Source organism: Calidris pugnax, unplaced genomic scaffold, assembly GCF_001431845.1.
Source record: "Calidris pugnax isolate Ruff unplaced genomic scaffold, ASM143184v1 scaffold20, whole genome shotgun sequence".
Lineage (NCBI taxonomy): Eukaryota > Metazoa > Chordata > Aves > Charadriiformes > Scolopacidae > Calidris > Calidris pugnax.
Window position 1 is genome coordinate 31,534,100 of NW_015094510.1, and position 24,776 is coordinate 31,558,875.

A 24,776-nucleotide genomic window follows, 5' to 3' on the forward strand; every position below is an offset into this window, starting at 1 on the left:
TTATTCCAATGGGGATTAGATGCCCAAATATTTGAAGGATCTGGATTCTGGTTGTTAGTTCAATCAGTAATATGGGAGAGTTAAATTCAAGCTAAGTAAAGTCTGTTTCCATTCAAGAGTTTATGCATTTAAAGTATTTTGCTCTTTGGAGTCCTCTGGGATTGAAATTGGAGCCATTTGTACACCATCTGATTCTGGCTTTAAAAGACCTTGACAATCTTTATTTATTTCATTGTAAAGCTGTTTATAGATTAATATAATTGTGTATTATAGGAATAACATGGCATTTAGATTTCCAAATATTCTATAAATATCAATGTTTTAATCTGATAAAGGAGTAAATAATAATTTCTCAATTTAATCCCATAGTATGCTAATTTAATCTATTTTTATTTATTTCAGTTGTTAATAAGATGGTCTATGAAAAATTGATTCAGTGCATACAGATGTAGCATTGAATTTAATTACTATAATTAATATTATAATTGTCCTTATCTGAAAATGATTAAAAGTTCATTCAGACAATTTGATAAGTGCAAAAAATAGTGACATTATTCCCATTCAGTTTTTTATTAACTCTTTTAGAATCCTAGAAATGTAGTTCATGATTAAATAAATGTTATCTTTAAAAGGAAAAGCATTTGCTCAATAAAAATGGAGCCATAAACTAATACTGTAGTTCTATATTTTATTATTAAGGGAGAATAATTAGGAATAGATACCTTTGCCCTATTGAAGAAGCATTAGGTCTGATTCTTACTTTCATGCTCACTTGTCACGTATATTTGTAATTTCAGTAAAAGACACTGTACCCAGGGTGATCTGTAAATAAGAAAATGTGAGTTCTGCTATTAGTTCTACCACTGCTATATGATCATGCCAGAGCATTTCTACTCTTTCTGTCTCTTCCTTTGTCTGTAACAGATGGTAATACTCACATCCCATTCATCTCTTTGAAAGCTTTTTTAGTTGTGGAGGAAAAAACAATATGAGAAATTGTTATTGCTCACATGAGAAAGAAGTGCTTGAATGTACATGAATTGGCAGGTCCAAGGGATTTAGTTTGTGTGGTTTGTGTTTGAACTCCTACTGACCAAAATTGTTTTGAGTTTGACTGCAACCAAGAGCATATCCTATACATAATAAAATATCAAATAAAACAAACATGAAGATAAAAGAGCAGACTGTTTTCTCTGTTCTGTCTTATACAGGCATGATATGGTCGGAATGTAAAGAAATTTGGTCTCAAGGTCCAAAGGAATACCTTTTTGAGTTATGGAATATGCTTGATTTTGGTATGCTAGCAATTTTTGCGGCATCATTCATAGCAAGGTTTATGGCATTTTGGCATGCATCCAGAGCCCAGAACTTCGTTGATGCAAATATGAAAGATCTGACAAGTCCAACACTGGAGCCTAACATAAAATACTACACCTTGGGTGAGTGAATTGCACATGATTAAGATTTACTTTTTGGGCCAAGATAAATTTATTTCCACAATGCACTGCTTAAGAAATCCCCACTCCTCCTTCTCTTTCTCATCCCTACTATTTGACCACAGTTCCCTTGGCTATGCTTATACAACTCTTTGGGGACATCAGGCACTGAAATGATCTGAGATTAAAATAACCCCACTGTCACCCCACAGTTCTATCCTGAAAACACTTGTGTTGGTGCAATTGCAAACATGAATTTAGTACAGGGGCAGAACTAAGCAATGAGATGCAGGAACTGTTTTGCCAACATACCAGTATATCTTTTATATATTCTTTGCTCAGAGACTCTGTTATATTATTTTAATATTTCTCAATCCACTCTCCTTACCAGTAGGAGATAAAAATGTTAATAAACTTGCTTGACATATATGAGAAGTGACTGGAAGCTATTTTGCTCAACTGAGAAAAAATTAAGGTCTGTTTACTTGTGTTCACTCTGAACACCACCACATCTCTCTTCCATTTATTAGATATTTTTCTCTAGATACTGAATTACATCAGTTTCTATCTCTATTCTGTGCCTCAAATACTATTTCTGATAAGGTTACATTTCTTCATTATCCAGGCAGTAGAAAAAGCAAAGTAATTAATATATATGTTCTGAAACCCATTAAATTGTAGTCTTATAAATTTTACTTGAAAGATACAAATGTCACGTAAGTTATAAAAGCAGCTAGTTAAATGTTAATTCAGTTTTCAGTAACACCCACTTGAAGAGTTTGCAAACAGGGACTGTTGTTTATGTTCACAGTTTCTGGGTATGACAAGCACAAATCTAGTAACTCATTTGTGCCATATAACACTGTATCAAGGCAGTTACCGCTGACATCACTCCTGAGTTGTGACTTTGTTATGCACTTAAGCGGAGTTGAGCCATTTTATAGTGCATGCATGTACTTTGAAGTCTGCTTGGAGAACATCTGCGTGTGGTAGTGCTAACATGGATAATATTAATAGTGAATATTTAATGCCACAGGTTTTATCAGAGGTTAGCAAACATACCTTGGGGGACACCAGGCTGAACACGAGCCAGCAGTGGGCCCTTGCAGCAAAGAAGGCAAATGGTGTCCTGGGCTGCGTTAGACAAAGTATTGCCAGCAGGTCACAGGAGGTGATCCTTCCCTCCTTCCTTCTCCACACCTGGAGGGCTGTGTCCAGTTCTCGACTCCCCAGTACAAGACAGACATGGACAGCCCACCTATATCATCAATGGAGACCTAATCAGTAGAGTCAGTGGAGCTGTGAAATGGTTTTAGGGCTACCTGGCTCAATTCAGTTGGCCGAATGTAAGTGACTAGTGCCATTTGAATTGCCAAGGTGCTACCCCGAAAAAATCTCCCACAGATCTGTACAAATCTCTTGGATGCCCTGGGCATCTCAAATGGCAACGGATGTCTTCGTTCAGGGGCTTTGAATCAAGCCTCAGGTGCTCACTGGGCTGCACTGACTATACCTCCCATTTGGATAGCTGTCTGCAGATGTCTTAATCTCATACTGAATCCCACTCATGGTATCTTCTAATTTAAAATTACACTTCTGATGAAGGTGTAAAAAGAAGAGAGTGAAGCATAAGTAAAAAAGTAAAATGCTTCCACAGCCCTAGTGTAGCAGATGAAATAATATCCCACTTCTGTTTCCGTCTTAACCAAGTATCTTCCTTCCTTTCACTTTTATTTCTAGCAGCATCTTCATGTAAGACATTTGCTGAGCACTGTGAAGAAGTATTTGAGCAGTCATACTTGGAAGTATTCACAGCTGTCAGTTAGGAAGTCAGTTTTCTGTGTGTCTTTAAGTTCAAATGGGTAAAATTTAGCTACTTCTTACATTTAGGCAATGATGTCTTAGAACTTTTCTTTGACTAAAAATTGCTGAAAATTCATTATGCAATGTATAATAAAGAAAAAAAACAACCAAACTCATGAAGACTATGTCTAAACTGTTCCCAATTTGCATAGCACCATTTCATTTCATTCCATTCCAGTTTACACTGACTAGTTCATTGTTGCTCACTGAAAGAGAGTACTTAGGGGAACAGCCTAAGGTGGACTTTGAAATATTGACCAAAATTCTCATCTTTTGTTTCTAGCCAGAATAAACTGGGATCCATCTGATCCTCAGATCATATCTGAAGGCCTGTATGCAATTGCGGTAGTATTAAGTTTCTCCAGGATAGCCTACATCTTACCAGCTAATGAAAGCTTTGGACCACTGCAGATATCACTTGGCAGGACTGTGAAAGACATCTTCAAGTTCATGGTGATATTTATCATGGTGTTTGTGGCTTTCATGATAGGCATGTTTAATCTCTATTCCTACTACCTGGGGGCAAAACAAAACGAAGCATTCACAACGTAAGTAAAACTGAATAAACAGTAATGATTGTGAGCTATTTTTATGGAAAGTCAGTTGTTTGTATTGTATGTATTAAGTTTACTAGTTGTTTTATAAGGTTTATGTGTCTTAGAAATTTCTTTGTCTTGGATTAAGTAGTGATGTTCTCTCTTGTCCTGGTGCTCAGAGGATATATTTGAAATGGGAGGATAAGCTTTTTGTCACAACAGCACTATGATAAATCAGGAAAGACGGGCTGGGAAGGTGAGCTGTAGTTGCCCTTTATGTAAGAGAGCAGCAGGAATCCTGTACCTTTGCCTAGGGATAGATGATGACCCAGTGAGAACTTGTCAGGCAAGATTAGAGGGCAGACCAACACAGGTGATGTTGTAGTGGGTGTCTGCTATGGAATGCCTGGATCAGGAAGGTGAAGTAGATGAAGCCTTCTTCAGACAACTGGGAGAACCCTCACACTTGCAGAGCCTGGTCCTGATGGGGATTTTAACCACCCTGATATCTGCTGGAGGGACAGCACAGCAGGGCACAAGCAACCCAGGAGGTTTCTGGGGGCATTGACAATAACTTGCTGATGCAGGTGATCAAGGAGCTGATGCAGAGAGCAGCTTTGTGACAGCTGACTTTTAAAAACAAGGAACTGGTTTAGTATGTGAAGGTTGGGAGCAGCCTTGGCTGACCTTGAGAAGGTGGAGTTCAGGCTCCTGAGAAGAGAGAAGGCAGCAAATAGCAGGACCACAACCCCAGATTTCAGGAAAGCAGACTTTAGCCTGTTCAGAGAAGAATTTAATGGGATAAGGCCCTGAAGAGAAGGGCAGTCCAAGGAAGCTGATTGATTTTATTGATTTTCAAGAATTACCTTTTTAGTGCTCAAGATTGGTCCATCAAGCAAAGGGTAGGACGCCTGTATTGATGAATAAGTGACTGATAGGCCACCTGATTGTGGTGCCACTCAGAAGGACCTCAACAGACTGGAGAAATAGGCCAACAGGAACTTCATGAAGTTCAACACTTCAAGGGGAAGTTGTGCCCCTGGGGAAGAAGAACCCCAAGCACCAGGACAGGCTGGGGCTGACTGGCTGGAAAGCAGCTTGGCAGAATGAACCCCTGGGGGTCCTGATGGACACGAGGGTGACATGAGCCAGTAACATGTCCCTGTGGCAAAGCAGACCAACAGACTCCTACGTTGCATTAGGCAGGGGAGGCTTATTAAAAACAGAAGTACCTCAGAGCCCCTACACAGCACTGAATGTATGTCTGGTGACCTGGCAGTGCAAGCTGTGATATCACTCCACACACAGGGCATGTTCCCAGGGTTGTTCAGGGATTTCAGGACATGGGCCAGGTGAGACCCTGGGCCTGCAGGACAGCATCCTGCCTGTGAGGACAGTCAGCACCAGCAGTTCAGAGTGCAGCATAGGGTCTCCCCGCAGCGCGTGAGAGCAAGGCTGGTTCTTCCATCCAGTGCCACTGTCATCTGTAACCGAAGCAGGTGAATCACTACAGTGTGATACATGTTATAAAGTATTTGTAATTTAATTCAGACAACTCCCTATATTCTTACTAGTCAAAAAAATTAAGAATCTAATCCCTCTTTTAAGATCTGGCTTTCCACAGTTTCCAATGACAATAACCTATTTGATCTTGAGTGGAGAAAATATATGCCCCCCCCCTCCCCTTTTTAAAAACTCTTTATTTCCTTTGCTGTTTTCTTTTTCTTCTCCCACAATGAGAATAGAAATTCTGAATTGACTCTGTCTGTTAGGAGTTGTTCGGTGTGAGTTTGTCATGCCTCTCGTTTCTGTGGTTTTAAGATGAATCACTTGAGTGTAAAGTCAGTCTTTTCCATGCTTGGCAGCCCTTGCCCACTTAATTTCTGGCTGTCATGGTATTCAAGCTATAGCTGTTATGAAGTGTACTCAGCCAGGAAGGAAACGTGGCCAAGAGGAAAAAAATTGTTACTACTTTTAGTAGTAACACCTAATTTTTTGGTGGTGTTAGTTCACACAATAGATAAAGTACCTAAAACTATAACTCGCAGATGGGATACTGATGAAATAATATAAAGGGAAAAGTAAATTCACAACTAAAAATTAAAAGTTTCTTTAAACTTTTTTTTTCTTAACAATAACGCAGTAAAATCAAAAATGTGCTTTGCAATGCTACAGCACTTTTGGACATGGGGGACTGAAATCTGTTTATGAAAGCAAGAGAAAATATGTCGTCAAACAGGTGGAGATAGATAAAGAAGATATCTTAGAGGTTTTGACTTATGTGTATATATATGTATATTAAAAATATATATATGAAGACTGATTAAGAGGAAATGTATGTATTTAAAATAACTAACCTGAAAAAAAATCAATATCCCCACACTTTAGGGGATAAGCTTATTACCTTTTCCATGGATTTGTGGAATAGTGAAAACACAACTGGAGGATTACGGTCTGTGAGACTTATTTTTGGAAAAATGCTCATTTGCAGTCAAACATACTGTGTTCTTCACAGTTTCAGAATGTTAGCCATGTTAATGGTGAAATAATTCATACAAAGTGAACTAATGATGCAATTAAAATAAATTATTTACAAGTTAATTATTTTTGTTATTTGCATTCACATTACCAGCAAATGTGTAGCATGTAGATTAGTTAACAAGTGAATCATTGTAATATTCTTTGGAGAATGTATATATAATTCCTAAACTGAATCAGGTGGTTTTATTGTTAGTCCTAAATATTAGGAATCTTATATCATGAAACAGCTTGTACCTATGAAATTAGATAGTCTACTTGTTCTGCATAGTATCGCTATGGTAGAGCTCAACATTATAATAATGGAAAAATTTATATACTTTATAAAAATGGTAACTGGCAATTTATACAATAAGAATATACAGCTTTTCCTCAGTAACATATGCATGTGTTCACTTTCTCCTCTTAGTGTTGAAGAAAGTTTCAAGACATTGTTCTGGGCTATATTTGGACTCTCAGAAGTCAAATCAGTTGTCATCAATTATAAACATAAATTTATTGAAAATATTGGTTATGTCCTTTATGGAGTCTATAATGTTACCATGGTCATTGTCTTACTGAACATGCTTATCGCAATGATCAACAGTTCATTCCAGGAAATTGAGGTAAAAATTCCATTTATGATGAAACATTTACTGTTACAGCTAATTGTCTAAATCTCTTGGAAAATTTTCTTGTTGAAATCTTATTTAAGAAAAATAACATATAGGCTTTTCGAATATATTAGGAGAAAGTATTAATTCCACTGTACTTTCTCATTATAAAATACCAGGAAATTACCCAGCTGCATAAGACTGGACTAAGAAGCTGCTGTTGAACTGTGTTATGTTTGTGAACAGGATGGGCTACACTGTGTGACTTTGAATCTTTCTTTTCCCTCGTTTGTAGTTCTTATTTGAGTAGTGTTCCTCTTGCTGCAAGGATGTTCTCATTCCTATGCCTTGGCCTTGCAAGCAATTCTATGACATGTTCTTTCCTTCTTTTATTTAAACAACGTTGCTCTAGTCCTCTGCAGTGAACAAAACTTTATTTGACAAAGTCATCAGCAGGGCTACTGAAAATCAGCATGGACTTTTGCGTGCCATGGACAACAAAGGGTCAAATTATTATCATTGCTTAAAGGGAAGCAGATCTCCAGGAGCTTGGCCATGCCAGCCTTTCCCAGGTGACCTCCTTGCAGCAGGGCAGCAGGGTCAGGTTTGAGACCGCTCTGGTCCCAGGTTCTGGGCACTAGTTTGGGACCATAGCGTTGTCCAGCTTGAGCAAGAGCAACACGTTTTCTAGGGAGGTTCAGATTCTTCTGACTCAGGGGGCCACAGAACAAACTATCAGGTTCAATGCAATAAAAAACAGCATATTATCCAAAAATATGGTGATACAAACAGCTTCTAAAAACAACGGCAATATTGAGGCATGTCCTTGAACATGACATCAGTCCTTTCTGCAGAAAACCCTCTTGAACTTTACAGGGAGGAATAAGATGTTTGGCGATCATAAATGTTAAACATAAAGCATGGTGATGGTAGCATACCTGGTTTAATCATATATTCCAGAAAGTAGAAGTAATTATTTAAGAATCACCTAATCTTTTTTAAACTTCATGTTCAAAGTAATAGAGTAAAATTTTATTTTAAAATTCTGATATTGTGTTTTCTTCACAAAAAGAGATAATAAACTAATTGCTACAGAAGAGACCAATAAGATGAGAAATCAGAACTGGTAGTCACATTGAGTGATTTACATTTTTGTTATGTTAATGTAGGATTTTTCCATTTTATTTACTGAGCATGACAGTGTTCCAAGGAAATGGCTACTCAGTCAAGCCCTAGCAGATGAATGTGTTGCCATGAAGCTTTAACTTGGGCATTATACTGTGTGTTTTTAAGTCAGAGATTTCCTTCTTATCTGTGTGTTTACAAAGAGCACCAAACAAAGAGGTCTGTCTTTCTGACCCTGCATTGCAGGCTATTAGCACTCACTCTGGAGTAACCTGTGTTTAAATTAAATCCGCTTTGTTCTTCTGTAATTGCATTATTTTAAACGGATTAATAAGAACAGTTCCATTAATTGAAAATTGATTTTTACAGCTTATAAACAAGTTCTTGATCTGTCTGAGATTAACTTTAGCCAATCACATTCAAAACACACATGAAGTTTAGCTATAGCATTGTCAATAGTCAAGGTGGTATTAACAGTGTATTAACAGCTGTCTTTCTGTTTTTCAGGATGATGCTGATGTAGAATGGAAATTTGCAAGGGCTAAACTTTGGTTTTCTTACTTTGAAGAAGGGAGGACTCTTCCAGTACCCTTCAACTTAGTGCCAAGCCCAAAATCTTTGCTGTATCTCCTACTCAGAATCAAAAAATGTATTTCTAAACCATTTCTGTGCCAAAAGAAAAGCTTTCAGGAAGATGCAGAGATGAACAAGGTAATTTTGTACCATATATACTGACTGCCAATTTTAGCTTCATTTTTGCTTTTGACCTGTTTTTCTCATGAATTTCCCAACGTAATCCAGTCTGAAGTCAGTCACTATGTACAGGCTGAAATTCTTACTTTGTTTATTAATAGAAATATTTGTCTACATCTATAATCAGTTAAGTCCAAAAATACCATTGTAAATTTACAGTTCTTCCTGCTTCCTGTCACAGAATCAGAGAATCAGAAGGGAGGGACTTCAGGAGGCCACTGGTCTGACCTCCTGCTCACAGCAGTGTCAACTCTGAGGTCAGGCTGTGTTGCTCAGGGCTTCATTCAATCAGGTCTTGAAAACATCCAAGGATAGAGATTGCATAACCTCTCTTGGCAAGATGTGCCACCACCTGACTGTCCTCATGGGGAAAAGGTTGCTGCTTCTACCTCTCATTGGAGTTTGTCCATTGTGTTTCCTCTTCCTGTCCTGCAGCACTGCAGCCCAACTCCATCTCCTCAGTGACCTCCCTGTACACTCTGGGGACTCCTGTTAGGTGCGCCTGAGGCCATCTCTGCTTCAGGCTGAACAAGCCCACGTTCCCCAGTGTCTCTTCATAGGGCAAGTGCTCCAGTCCTGAACATCTTTGTGACCTTCTGCTGAACTTGCTGCACTTTTTTAACATCTTTCTTGCTGCCCTCCAAGTCCCCCAGGTTCTTTTCCACAGAGCTGCTCCCCAGGCAGCCAGTCCGCAGCTTGTGTTGTTGAAAGAGTTATTCCTTCCCATTTGTCCTTATTGAAATTCACAGGGTTTCTGACAGCCCTGTCCTCCTGGATGGTCTACCTGCCCTCAAGCCTATCAGCTGCCTCCCTCCCCAAATTTGTTTTTGCCTGCAAACTTGACAGGAGTGTGCTTCAACACCTCTGACACCTGGTCATTGATAAAGATGTTTAAAAGGGCAAGTCCCAGACAAGACACCTGTACTACCCTCTAAGCACAACCATCCCGCCAGGATTTTGCCCATCTAGTCATCCACCCATCCAGACAGTAACATCCTAGTGCAGGTACAAGAATATTCTGGGATAAATAAATTCTAGGTTAAAACCCTTGCTAAAGTCAAGATTGATGACTTCCTCAACCTCTTTGATGTGCACAGAAATGTGCTCCAAGAGGACTCAATCCATTGTTTTGCCAGTTAACTGAAGTGAGATTGAGTGGCCTGGTTTTATCCAGATCTTCATTTTGATGATGAGTTTGACATTTGTATTTCTCCAGTCTTTGGGCACCTCTCTCAATCTCCATGATCTTTCAAATGCTATGTAGTGAAGGACTTCATCTGAATATGAGCCAGCAGTGTGCCCAGGTGTCCAAGAAGACGAACAGCATTCTGGCTTGTGTCAGAAATCGTGTGGCCAGCAGGACTAGGGAAGTGATTGACCCCCTGTACTTGGCACTGGTGAAGCCACATCTTGAATACTGTGTTCAGTTTTGGACTCAATGATCTTAAAGGTCTTTTCCAATGTAGACAATTCTATGATTCTATGATCCACTCACTCAGCAACCATGAATGGAGCATATTGGGCCCAATTAACTTGCCTGGGTCAAGTTTTCTCAAGTAACCCCTGACTTGACCCTTCTCCGTGGCTGGTCATTCTCCTCCTCCTCGCACCCCTTCATTAAGCACAGAGACCTTGCAAACTGTTGGCTAAGTCCCTCAGCCTTACCTGACTCTGTTGTCACTAAATCCCCTGCCCCACTGAGCAACAGGCCCACATTTTCCTTGTTAAGCCTTATACTCCTATTGTAGCAGCAGGAGCTCCTCTTACTGGCCTTGCAAATGTCAGCTTCAGGTGAGGTTTGTCTTTCCTAACAACACCCTCACATGCCTGGGCAGAGTTTCTAAATTCCCCCTTTGTAACCTATCTCTGCTTCCACCGAGGATGCAGCCTGCTTTTATTGTAAAGCATCCTGTTATCTGTTTTATTTACACAACTGCACTAAAAAGCACTTGAGTTGATTCATTTCACTGAATTTCACTGAATTTCACTGAATTTCTAGAGTTGGAAGGGACCATAGAGATCATCTAGTCCAAGTCCCCTGCTGAAGCAGGATTGCCTAGAGCTAGAGCATGTTACTCAGGACTGCATCCAGGCGGGGATTGCTGTATCTCATGGGCTTATTTAAAGACTTTATAGTCAGTCTGTTTTTCCTCCGGTGTCTTGATATAATTCAAATTAATTGCTTTAGGAGAACGTGGGGCACAGCACATGGTGGTAGGTGGTACTGGACGTGTAAAGACTAGGACTATTGTAACACGTTAGGGAAGAAGAACTTTGCAAGACAACTGATCAGACTGAGTAGAAAGGTGAGCCTGTGGTAACATTCACACAAAAAAAAAGGAATTTACAGATTTTTTATAGTGGCAGAATCAACGTCATTTATGGAACTTTTTCTTGTGGAATGATCTTTGTTAAAAGAGGCAGTAGTCTGAGAAGAGGCCTTCAGGGTTAGGAGTTCTTGGGTCTCTAGTAAAGAGTCAATAGATGGGGGTCAGTAGAGAAATTACGTGCATCTGTCAGCGCTCTGCCACCAGTATGACAGGCACTTTTCCCATCACAGTTATTGGTTGAAGAGTAAAAGAGAAAAGAAACTGGTTACAATCCTAGAAGGAAAAAGTGGAGCTATAGGGAAAAATACTGTGTGTCTGGCAAGCCTCTGCCTCTGGTTAAGTTCATAACAGTTTATAAAACTAAACACAGACATGACAAACACTGTCAACAAAGGCAAGATGTTATTAACTTCAGAAGTCTCTTGTGTGCTATGGGTAATTTTTCTAGTGTTTCACAGATCTCACTTAATTTCATTTGGGAAATCTAATCCTAGTGTATTTAAGAGCTTCTTGATGCAAACTGGTTTCACAACTTCCATGAGTGATAAGGTCATCCCTGAAAATCATGGCTATAAGGAGATGCATATCAACTTTAAATTGGGCAATTGTGAGAAACAACAAATCAAAGGATTTTTGTTTTTCTAATTCACTTCATTTGTGACATTTAAAAGCACATAAGTAAGTTAGAAGCTTATTTTTAATCACTTGTTTAAATGAAATTTATGTTCCCATGAAACAGGTGCTCTTAAAAATCCCATTCTTGCACCCTAAGTAAAGAAGCTGGATGTTTGTCATTCCCAAATTATGTTCAAATCTAGGAATTCAGATGGCTGAAAAGGTGCAAGTTGTAATAATTACCAATTCTAGATAAAACAATACCAGTTGTGTCTGTTTTTCCAGCAGACTCCCTGAAAGAGAGCTGTGAGGATGCCACCATGCTTTATCAGATTCTTTCCTAACCCTGAATTAATTTTCAGTCTTCAAATATTAATGCTTTCCACTCACTGCAGATTCTAGTGTAACTAATGCTAAATGAAATGTGCTTACGCCCCAGCCAAAGGTCTAATTTTATTTTGCTATAAAACCGCAGATCAAAATAAAAAAAAAAAGCTTTTACATTGAAAAACATAAAGCAATAGAGTCACATCAATTCATTCCTCAGCTTTTCCAGCAGGGTGACTGATATTGCCAGGTGATTACATTTTTACTTACCTTTGGGACCACCACGTGTTGTGGAGCTGACTTTATCTGAATCTATCAGATGCTGCCATCCTTGGCACTTCTAAAATGCAACTAAAATGTTTTTGTGTCACATTTTGACCCACTGTTGATGATTCGTTATCGTTGAGGCTGTTTTATGGCACCTTCTCAGAGGCATTCTCAGGCTTTTTGGGTTTTGACTTTGGACTCATCTTGTGCTGAGCAGGTTGGTGCTGCGGGGACTGCTGAGCGAGGAGCTACTGTAAACACAATGGGCTGTGCAAAGATAAGAAAAAATCTGGCAAGATCAGACCCAAGACTTGGTGGCTGTGTCTGTGCTAGTAAATAAAATGTGACAGGGAGCTTATCTGGGCACCAAGACCAGCTCAGGAATGGCTTACCCCCATTAAGTGGTTTTCCTCCCAAAGTAGGATTGCTTCAAGCCGTTGTCCCCAGACCATTCAGTTGCCAAACTGTGCCAGGGGACAGAGCCAGTTGCTCTGGTGCAAGTCCTACTTGGGAGAACACAAAAAGTTTACTGATGGAAGACACTGCATTGCAATACCCTTAACACACACTTGAGTTTACTGATTGAGACCCAGCCTGTGTGTCTTTCCCCTGCAGAGCCTGAATCTTCTCAGTGCAAAAGATGTGACAGCACCAGGGTGAGTGTAAAGACAAGAATTAAGATGGGAAGGGGACAGATTCTGCCCCTAGAGCCAGCTCTGCCCTGATTGCCACTGGCAGAAAACAAAGCCAGATACTGGCAATGCTAAAAGGCGAGTGATTTACACAACTGTGTTCAAAGTGTGACACGCCAGAAACTAATTCATTGAGACATATCTACATAGAAGAGGAAAAGCTGTGAAGATGTTTTCTTTCAGGCTGTTGATTAAAACCTGCAGATTTTTTCTGTGTCAGGCTAGAATTAGTGTTTTAAACATCAAGTGAACAAGAAACTCAAGCCAAAAAAAGGGGGAAATGAATGAAGAAAAATGAGAGGTTTAAAGAAACCTACTTGGATTTTTATTCTAAATTGAAAAATTGCCTTGTGAAGGAGAAAGTTTATAGTTTTAAGCGTCACAGAACTTGCTCACCTTCCCAAGCTTAAAACCAATACTGGCAGATAACCTGTGTAAGCCATTTTCTTTTAATATGGCCCTACAGCAAAGAAATGAGGAACAATTGATTATTGAAATAGCTTTAAACTCTCAGTCAAACAACAAAAGATATGTTAACTTTTAATTTCCTACTATAAAACAGTCTTTCTAAAATTTTCACAAGTAACCTCTGGTTCTGGGAGTGCAAACAGAGTAATTTTGTGGGATCCCACACTTCTGGTCCAAGCATGTACAATTTACTGGAATTCCATCAGCTACTTCTGAAAACTGGAATTTAAGATGTTAACAAAGTGCTACACAAAACAGTTAGGGTAATTACATTACTATTCTGATTGCACTGAATTTTAAGTAATGCTAGGGAATGATGAAATGTGAAGCAAGCTTAAAAAAGATTTTTTTCTAAGAGCAATGGTCCATGTATGCTACATGTCTTCTTTCACACAACTCTCCTGGGGGCGAGTTGTTTTTTGATAGGGTTTATATCATTGTTTTATTTGAATTTCCTTTTTTTGGTCCCTCTAGTGTGTTTTCAATAGATAATAACTGAAAAATATTAACACTAGTTAGTCATTAATGAGCCAGGCTGAGTTTACTCTAATAGTAATTTTGAGGAGAGGAAAAAGCCATAGGCATGAAGCTTAAAAAGGGTTTACAAATTTTGTGTAAAAGCGAAGTTATAATGAAATCTTGGCAATCTCTGCCACCAAGTGGTCATTCAGCAGTTTACAATAGATGTTTTCTCCTGTTACTGTTACACATAAGCACATTTAATGAAGTTACACTTGTGATTTACCTGCCAATTGGCAGGATGCAGCTCCTAGTTAATTAAAAGTACATTATTCTATTGAAAAAATGCAGAGTGCTGAAAGGTCAAAGTTAAATAAAGATGTTACAGTATGTCTGGTTTCACAAGTCTGCAGTGTCTCACTTAACTGATTCCGTACATATTACCAATTTTGCTATTTCAATTGAAAGTCAAGTTTTAGTTAAGCATTGGATTATCTTTTGAAGTGAATCAATGTAACATAAATTTGAAACTGGTAACTGGCATGACAGATTGCATTAAACACATTTAAAATACATAATAAAATATATAATAAATATTTTTAAATGCATAATAAAATGAAATGCGTTTGTAGATTATACGTAAACTGGTAAGTAAGAGCATCATGAGTGGTATCACAGCTGGGACACCAACCACACAGCTGGAACCCAAGCTCAGGCCCCAGAGCAGCTTTGGCCACAGCAACTTTCCTCTGCCACTGCACAGAAAGCAAACTCTTCCTCTTATTCTACTGCATTATTTTCAAAAATTGTGCATTAGGAAACCAGGAGCTGAAAAAGCAGGAAGATAATTTTTCTCTTTTAATCTAGTAATAAAGGTGAGGCCCAAGAGAGTATTAATAGTTCTAAAATCCTGAAAGACATAGTGATTGCACGGTCATTTAAACTCACTAGCCACTATTTTTTATTGTACATCAGATACATAGTTTAAGTTAAAACATTTAGATAAATTTATGTTTTCTAATACAAAGTCAAAACATTTAGGGTAGCTTTATTCAAGCAAGAAAAAGCAAGAATAGCTTGCCCTTTTTATACATCTTTAATTCAATTTCTATCCAAATTCAGATTAATATGTTAGATAATTCTTATTTATATATCTATTTATATATTACTATATATATTCGATCATTATTTTTTTCTGAGTCAAATAAACAGTCTGAATAGATACATAATGTTTTTAAAAGTATGTGTATATAGACATTTCTAAAGAACAAAAAATCCAAATTCAGTGTAAACTTTGTATTAATTGCAATTTAATATATTTTACCAATAAGTGTAATCATTTCTGCAGGAAAAAATAATCGAAATACAAACCTGATCTAATGAAAGATGTCCCTGCCCATGGAAGGGGATTGGACTACATGATCTTTAAAGGTCCCTTCCAATATAAACCATTTTGTATGATTCTGTGAAATGCTAAACAAAATCTGAAAGTATTTAAATTATTCCCTGTATGCACATTCATGAAGACTTACTTGCTTTACTCTTAAAGTGAATATAAAGTCATTTGGAATTCTAGAAAGCTAGAATGCTTTTAAAAAGCAAGCTCTGGAGCAACGGGGAGCATTGAGAATTTTAATTTATGTCTTTATTCTGGTTAAAAAAGTGAATCTGATGCCTCATTCAGCCTTTTTATACCTGTACAATTCCCAAATTTTTTATTTTAGCCTTTATGTTAGTACGTGTAAGTTAGAACATAGCCCCAGTAAAGCTCTTTGCTGAGATGTTTTTATTATTTTCTAATTGGCATCTGCTGAATATTTATCACATATTCCATATTACTGCTTCCATTTATTGTCAGAGTTCAGCCATGAGAACTTCCCATTATACCTCAAGAGGTTGTAGTGATTTCAGTTGCAGGAGAAATGGCTAAAGCTGAGGGCTTTAGCCTTCATTAACATCAGGCATCTTGTTGTGGGCTGCCTTGATATGAGACGTGCCTCTACAGCTGCATAAGCATCTAACCCTCCACTGCTTTCCTGCCTATCAAACTAGATCCCAGCATATCCCACATGTCACTTACCAGGTGTCAGAGAGCCCCAGTTTGCTTATCTCAGGTGCTCAATGCATAAAGACACAGAGGTAACCAACATAAAGACACTCAATTGAGGCACCATCCCTGGAGGTAGTTAAAAGACGGGTTGATATAGTGCTTAGAAACATGGTTTAGTAATGTGGGTGTGTTTTGGGTTTTTTTGTTGGTGGTTTTTTTTTTTGGTTTTTTTTTTGTTTTTCAGAGTTAGGTTGATGGTTGGACTAGATGATCTTAAAGGTCCCTTCCAACCTAGACAGTTCTATGATTCTATGATCCCACAGGATCTGAGACACTGCAATGATAGCCCTGTGCTTTAAAACAGTAAAAATATTATTGGACCATGTGTAATTACAGAGAAGCGACTTTTTAGTGGCAGTCCTACTTGTCTCTCATCCAGATCAATCGTGATTTATATTTCATATTTTTTTTTATTTCTTGCTCTACTACTCATTGAACTGGACCCATTATCAACCTAAAGTAATATCGTTAATTTCATTTTGACAGTTGCTATTCACTCTTACTGCAGCGCAGTCATGAAGCTTGAGGCTCAGTTCACTGCTTTGTGATGCTTCAGTCCTTCTCAAAAATGTAAATTGGTGATGAAGCCTGCAGATTGCACCCTCCATGTTTCACTGGGGAGCGATGTCCTTTCCTTTCAGCACATGTAGTAAAGAAAATGCTACTCAAAAATGTCAGCAAATAATTTTGTGGTCCCTGGCATGAGCTGCATAATCCATTACATTCAGCCACTAGTGCAAGAGAGGGGGGAAGCAAACTCCTCATGTGTTTTGTGGTAATGGAGGTCCCATTAGTTACATGCAAGTGCTGTGAAAGAAAGGAAATGGATAATGCTGCCACCTCTCTTTCTTCTCTGGCTTCTCCCATACTCTGCCCTGACTCTCTCTGATCCGTTGCCTGCAAAGCTGGGCTGCACCAGTGTTGCCTTCCTCCTGACATGAGTCTCCCTCCTGTGCACCTGAGGAGCAAGGAAGAGCTAACAGGGAGATGGATGCTCTGCTCTGGTCCCTTGGGCATAGAATCATGGAATGCTTTGGGTTGGAAGGGACCTTTAAAGGTCATCTAGTCCAGCCCTCCTGCAATGAGCAGGGACTTCTCCACATACATCAGGTTGTTCAGAGCCCTGTCCAACCTAACCTTGAATGTTTCCAGGGATGGGGCATCTACCACCTCTCTGCGCAAACCAGAGTTTCACCACCTTCATTGTAAAAAATTTTCTTCTTTATATCTAGTAAATCTCCCCTCTTACAGTTTAAAACCATTACCCCTTGTCCTATTGCTCCACTCCCTGACAAAGAGTCTCTCCCCGTCTCTCCTGTAGGTCCCCTGGAAGGACACTGGAAGGCTGTAAGTTCTCCCCAGAGTCTTCTCTTCTCCAGGCTGAACAACCCCAAGTCTCTCAGCCTGTCCTCATAGGAGAGGTGCTCCATCCCTCTGATCATTTTTGTGGCCCTCCTCTAGAGTGCCTCCAACAGGTCCATGTCTTTCCTGTGCTGAGGGCTCCAGAGCTGGAGGCAGTACTCCAGGTGGGATCTCACCAGAGCAGTTGTTAGGAGCAGGTGAGAGGCAGAGTAAAGGGAAAAAACCTCCCAGTTCTCACTTTCCTGCATCACAGTGTGAAAGAGTTTGTTTCAACTCTTGTGATGAAATTCTGCACAGGTATGAGGACTTTACCAGAGTAATTTAATAATCCCCAAATTGAGTTTAACAGTTAATGTTCTGTCATATGATATACGTGTGAGGTAATTTAACCATATTGTTCTTCTATTTATTTTGTACTAAAATAATGTTTCCGTTTCAGCTTGGTCAAAGGAAGCAATCAAGTATAAGAAGCTCAGATGAAATCCATTTAAACAGTTTAAACAATCCTCCAAGGCAATACCAGGTAAAAAGCCATTGCAGTTTATTTTTAAACAAAATCAAGAAGTAGTAGAGGCAGATCAGACTGACAGAATGACGACAGGTTTGAATTTATGTTAAACAATATGAATTAAGGACAAATCCACAGACCTTTTATATATCAGAAATAAATGCAATTATTTACGTATTTGCAGTACAGTCTGAGGGTGGTTTTGTCTCCTCTTTGTTTCTTAAATGCCACTCTTATAGTGCAATATTTTAAATGTTTTGAAAAATGTTTTTTAATTTTTGAGACAGAGTCCTCAACTGCATGGTGCAAATTAAGAAAACGAAAAAGAAACACAAAATCTTCCCCTCCCATCTGCTGAAGCAGTTTAGCTTATGGTGCCGAACCTCTATATTCTAATACCTCCAGCACTGCAAATATCTTTCAGCCTTTATGCTGTTGACAAAGTCTGTTTATTCTTTGCCTCCTAATCAAGTGCAGATAAGCATAAAGAGATCCGGCATAGTCCACATAAAGCCCAGCTATTCTGGTACATAGACTGCTCCTTTCTTTCTTGTAATACTACGAAGCAGGTGGAAAGGAACAGGCAAGAGCTGCTGGGGCAGTAGAACAAGATCATCTGAATGTGAAAAGGTATAGAAAACAGCGTGGAATTAAGTATACCTTGCTTAATCATAAATCAGAAAAAAGGTCTTTCCCCTTGGGCAGCCTATCTCTGCTCCACTCTTCCATTGTGCAGTGCCTGTACAAGTCTATTCCAAAAACTATGACTTCATTACCATGCAGCGATATATATTAAGATTACAATTTTATCGCATAAACATAAGGATGTGTGGCTTTGTATTTGAAACATTCTCAGATTATTAGGATAAACAGTACTGCTGCTGACCTTGCAAGCACAACTCTAGTCATGGTCTGGAACCACTAATCTGGGATGAGTCACTTTGCAACCACTTCTGGTCAGGTATATTACTGTGGAGACAAAAGCAGACACATAAATCTATGCATATTTTCTATCTTGTAGTGAAAAACAAAAAGTATTGTGTTGTCATGGGTTACACCATATGAAAATATTAAAGCCAAAGATAAATCCTCAAAGGTAATTAGAGACCTTGCTCTTGTTTGAGTAGTTTGATCTAATGGGAGAATCAGGAGCACAATTCATTTTTCCTGGAAAAGTAAAATTTGCATCTAAATTTGCTGGCTTAGGTTCCCCTTATTTTTAGCAGAGAAGGTAGTTATTCTAATGATGTGATTTATATGATCAATTTCAGCAGTCTGAGATGAACTGTCCTCTCAGGTTTGCTTTTTGTCTCTACAGAGGGAGTTAAAGGTGGCTGCCACAGATATGTCTATGTACATTAGAAACTATCTGTATTTGGTTAGATGAGTCCCAGCAAGGTGCTTAAATGACCTTAGAATGTGGGTTCCATTTTCTCTAAGCCTTACGTTGGGAAAAAGATAACTTACTAGATAAAATATGAAACTAGATTAAAACTGATTGCAAAAGGGTTTAGCAATTAGCATTGCTAATCAGGGTCATTATAATCTTCTGGTAGCAGTAAAGGCTAGATGTTTCACCTATATGGAGATCAAAGCTGCAACTGCATTAATCATTCTCATAGACTCCAGTAGTAGATTAAGTGAAGTGATATCGTGAATGAGAACATTCCTAAGATGTGTTAGTTTTCTAACTTTTATGTACATAGATGTGCAGAATCATAAAGTCTAAATATCTACTGCAGATGAAAGCGGAGATTTTTACATTATATTCCTTTAACCTGGCAAGTCCTACACTGAAATGTCTGAATGCAACAGGAGATTACAGAGCTCGTAGGTTCAGTGTCATGGTGATATTAGGAAGTTGAACTAAGAAAACTTTTTTTCTTCTTTCTTCTCTGCAGAAGATAATGAAGCGTCTCATTAAAAGATATGTACTGAAAGCTCAGATAGATAAGGAAAGTGATGAAGTCAATGAAGGTATGTTGATGAATTGTATGTTTAGATCTAATCAGAGAATCAAAACAAGTAATTAATGTGGTTACATATGCTACTTGAAAAATGTTTCCAAAATACTTAATCCACTTGACATGTTTACAGGTGCAAGATGTAAAAATAACATGAAATTGAAACTAAGGAAGGGATCATAGAGTCACAGATGTGGCTTTCTGTCTTTGCTCTCCCACCAGAAGCTGTCACTGATCTGACACCTTCTTGTGAGGAATGTTGCCACTTCTAGCAAAGCCCATGCATTCCCCCTAGGGAGGCTGCATTAAATGTAGCGGCTGGTTTGGGACACTCCAGTAGGAATCCTCCCTCGTGTGGGAGATGCATCAATGGTGATACACATGCTTCAGCCTTTTTTTTGGTGTGACTTAGTAGCTGGAAACCGATGGTGAATACACTTCCTGGAAATGTTGTATTCTGTTTGCACCCCTCTGATGCTTGGAAGACACTTAGTGCGGCAGGAAGAGAAGAGGACCACTCTCTTACGGACAGTGAGAGGCCTTGCTGCTGGCCAGGAAGACTCGGGCATCCTCGATCTGCATGACCTCTCTTTCATCTAACAGATCATTTGGGTTTTGTGAACTGATGTGACCTCTCACACTTTTACCTTCAGATTTGTTTGTTTCCTGAATTGCATCTTCATATTCCTATCCATAAGCCACCATTTCTCAATGGGCCATAGAACAGCCACTTTTTCTGCTTCAACAAAGGAACCCAGAGGAATCCCATGATAACTGTGAGATATTTGAGTATGCTGGTATTTTCCTTTGTTTGTTAACAGTGTTTTCTTCTAATGTCTCTTACAGGTGAACTGAAGGAAATTAAACAGGATATCTCAAGTCTCCGGTATGAACTCCTTGAGGAAAAATCTCAGAATTCTGAAGATCTGGCAGAACTTATACGGAAACTTGGGGAAAAACTGTCGATTGACTCTAAGGAAGAAGAAAGCAAGAGATAACCTAAACACTGAAGGAATGAAACAGAACATTAACAGTTCACTTAAAGCCATATTTCTGTTTTTCTCAAGTCTAGCTCACATTTCTACAACAGATTCAGAAATTAAATCATTCCAAATCTTTATTGAAAAACCACAGTGGCAAATCCTCTGTGTCCATGGTAAAGAGGAAATACCACTTGAGTAAAGGTATTTATTTATTCTATACCTGCTGAAGAAGAGTTAATTTTAGATTATTTTAATATTCAATTTACCTCTTCTAGAATTCCAGTGGAATCTTGATAAGCCCAGTCATGAAAGATTAAAAGCATAAATCTAAACTTTTCCTACATTAACTGGTTATTTTTGCAAATTCCCTTTTGTAGGCATTCTTAACATATTTTAGGGAAGAAAAGGAGGAAAATTCCAGGCTTTTACATATTTATATCAAAAGGTATTTAATTTTTCAAGCATAGTTTTCCCAACTAGCAAAAAAAAACCAAAAAGAAAAGCCTTTCTTAAAAATGCGTGGAAGAGGTAGATAGCAGAATAGTCAGAGCTCTCCCCTACTTATCCCTGTCACCACTGAACTATCCTGAAAGACAGGAGTTAGTGCATTAAGAAAGAAGTATTTTTCACCAAGTTTATTGAAGAGCTATTGCTGAGGCCTGAAAAAAACGTCTTTAATGTAAAATAATTAATCCTTGAGGTTCTAATCTGTTCCAGAATTCCCCAGTTCTCCAGCTTTTTTGTCTTCAACTAAAGCCCACAAACTGCAGGGTAGAGGTTTGAATGGAAAGTGGGTAATGTTTATTTAAGGTGGAAGATAGTAAACTGTTAGATGCAATTCTCTCTGAATTCTAGGAATGTCATGCACTGGAGACTGTGTTTTCCCACAGTTAAACTTGTTTAAATTGCTGAGTTTTGTTCAGATCTATCCTTAGCAAACGAAAACACATTCTTTCAAAAGTTCATGAAATTTCATCTATGGATTTGCATCCCTTGTCCTTTTTTCCACTTGGAGAAAGCTCAGCTCCTGTGCTGTATTCCCTAGGACTCCTTCCATGAAGAATCTTCCCTCCATGTCATCAGCAGCAGCCTCCAACGCTTCCACCCTGCTTTCTGCAGTTCATCTCCTGTGTCTCCTTCTGTTTAGCTGGACGAGAGGCAGCCCCTGCCATGCCTGGCTGATAGGTGTGGGACTGGCCAGCTGATATGTACATTCTGGACAGTCACCTGCTTTCTGGCTCTCCAGATAGACACAGGCAAAATTCCATCTGATTTTTCCCTCAGTTAATAGAGTCATTTGGGTTTCTGTCTTCTGACAATCACCAATTCTGGGGCTGTTAGAGGATATATTACATTGGGGATCTCTGCTCCTCTTTAAGCTTGGTTGAAATTCGTGAAAGGGCTGTGAGAAGTTGTAATAGGAACATCAAGATGTATAACTCACCCATAAAAGCCTTGTATGTTTAGGAAACAAGGCTGAAGATGGCTTGTCAGTAATTGATTTTGAACTAGCTTGGTGAAATTTATTTATTGTGGAATGTATCAGAATGTTTCTGCCTCTCCCTTTTAGACTGGAGGTTATTTTTTAATGCGTTTAGATTAATTTCTGGCTAAACTTACTGATAGCCCTTTTTTAAAAAATTATTGGTGAAATCACTGTGTATTTTCAGGGAAAAAAAGAGGGTACTGGAGTAGTTTTTGGACAGGTGGAGATGGGGGGCTCTGTCCTGCCGAGGGTACTGGAGTAGTTTTTGAAATCACATGCAGACAGGTGGAGATGGGGGGCTCTGTCCTGCCTGGAGGGCGATGGAAGCTGCTGTGGAGGTGGGCCTGCCCCAGGGGTGTTGTCATGGCTTGGGGGAACTGCTTGGCCTTCTGCTTGGCCCATGAGTTTAGCCACAAACGGAGCGTGTGGGACAATCCCTGTCCTTTGGGCCTCAGGCACAATGAACTCAGGGTTTAGAACTTTTAAGACTTGTTCCTCTGAAGGAGAAGAAGGAAAGTGAGATTTTCAAAAGTAGTAGAGCAGTCTGTATTACAAACCACAGTGTGCTGGCCTAAAGAAAACTACAAGCTACAGAATAGACAATTTCATAACTCGCCTTTAATCATGAGAAAGCATTACCTCATGACCTGCAGTATTTCCTGTGGCAATCAGCAGGGGGTACTGCAGGCTCTTGAGATGACCTGCTGGATGGTCTTTGGCAGAAACGCTCTGGTTTCTGTCAGATGTTGTGTGGAAAATGAAGGCGGTTGGGGGATCTCAGGCTAGAAGGCAGCGTGAAGCTGACTTCAAGGTTTTGACTTCAAGCTCCTGGATGGTTGCTGCCCACCTCCTTTGGCCAGGAATGGCCACTGATCTTGAGTTTTGAGTTCTGCTCAAGTATTTTGGGCCTGGTTTTCTGAAACAGTGAGCACTTACTACAGCTCCGTTGAATGAATGACCGCATTGGAGACCATACTGATCAAAGCACATCTTCCACCTTCAACAAGCTCTTCAGAAAACTCTGTTGGTCAGAACTTGAGGTAACAAGGACAGTCAAAGTTTGCTCGTAATCAAAAGCCTTTATTTATTGTCATTATAATGTACAATTTGGATCTGCTGTCTAGTGCTAGATGATGGTAAAACCTTTGATCTCCATAAATCCAATGTAAGGAAATATGTAAACACAGTTTAAGATGCAGGAGCTTTTCAAGTGAAGATTTTTATTGCAGAGGTAAAATGGACACTGTGAATTTGTTTAAGCCCAGATTTTGACTTACCTTAAAACTATAAGATCGTAATGTATATATTGTATTTCATGAAGAAAATACATATGGATTTTTTTAATTCAATGAAGATATTTTATATGTAGTTATTACTCATGGAACAATTTGTTAAATATATTTGAAGAGGTTATTGCCAAATGTAGTGTGACAAGCAATGTAGTATTTAAAATGAGCACAATACCAAATATATTATTCTGATAAAAAAATTAAATGTACCAGACTGAAAATACCTTTGTGATGCATTGTATGAACACATTGGGCCTTCACTGGGAACCTTTGGCTTCTCTTGCTTGGAGACAATAGCAAGACAAATATGGTAAAATACTTGAATTTCTGATCAACACTATTACAAAAAAAAAAGTTTCACAGAAGTTTCCAGGATTTTTTAGTGAATTATTAGAATAACAAGATAGTCTTCTTAGTTGTTTCTTTAAATCTTGTTAATTTTTTGAGCTCAGCAAATCAGTTTCTGCAGCAGCTGTTTCCACATCTAAACCAGATCTACTATGAAGATATATTGGCTTTTATATTTTTTCCCCTTAATATTTCTTAAGCTTGAATTACAAGACGTGGTGAATATAATCTGTCATCTCTTAGACATTCTCCTCTCTGTTCACACAAACATATTTCACTAAAAAATATAGGAAGGCTTAAAAAATTCTGAACAGAAAAAAAATGCAGTAAGAAAATCACCAAATCAACAAAAACTTGCCCAAGGGGTTCTCTCACTATTAGGGATAAAACCAAATCATGCCCAGCTCTTGGGGAAAAGCCTTATACATCATGGAGGGCTGCAGGTATTAGGGAGTAATACTTCACAGGCAATGCAAGCTTAAGGTCCTCAAGATTTACAGTAACAGGTCCTGAGTAAGAGCTACAGGGTTTCACATACAGATTCAGATATTCCAGGTTAAAATCTCCTGTATTTGACCCTGCTTTAAAGCACTGCCAAGCCAAGCCAATGAATTCTACTGGTTTTAAAAGTGAATTCACCTGATTTTAGATACCAGCCATGAAGACTTCTGCATCTGAATTCATCTAGACTGTCTTTGTATTCAGTCGATAGACAAGGTAGACA

General features: G+C 38.7%; 1 protein-coding gene across 2 annotated transcripts in view; it reads left to right on the forward strand.

Annotated features, from left to right (window-relative positions):
* Positions 1-23,909, forward strand: part of TRPC6 (transient receptor potential cation channel, subfamily C, member 6) — a 97,918-nt gene extending 74,009 nt beyond the window's left edge. Inside the window, exons 6-13 of one of the 2 annotated variants that reach the window (XR_001414479.1) lie at positions 1,212-1,439; positions 3,583-3,847; positions 6,783-6,978; positions 8,599-8,802; positions 17,914-17,997; positions 19,884-19,959; positions 20,793-22,635; positions 22,701-23,909. Coding sequence is in view for 1 of the 2 variants with exons in the window: in XM_014965706.1 (XP_014821192.1) it covers positions 1,212-1,439; positions 3,583-3,847; positions 6,783-6,978; positions 8,599-8,802; positions 17,914-17,997; positions 19,884-19,959; positions 20,793-20,944 (1,205 nt within the window). In the remaining variant the exon portion in view is untranslated. Of the gene's footprint in view, positions 1-1,211; positions 1,440-3,582; positions 3,848-6,782; positions 6,979-8,598; positions 8,803-17,913; positions 17,998-19,883; positions 19,960-20,792; positions 22,652-22,700 lie in introns of those variants that run through there. The other variant, XM_014965706.1, reaches the window with a different exon arrangement.
* The last annotated feature ends 867 nt before the right edge of the window (positions 23,910-24,776 follow it).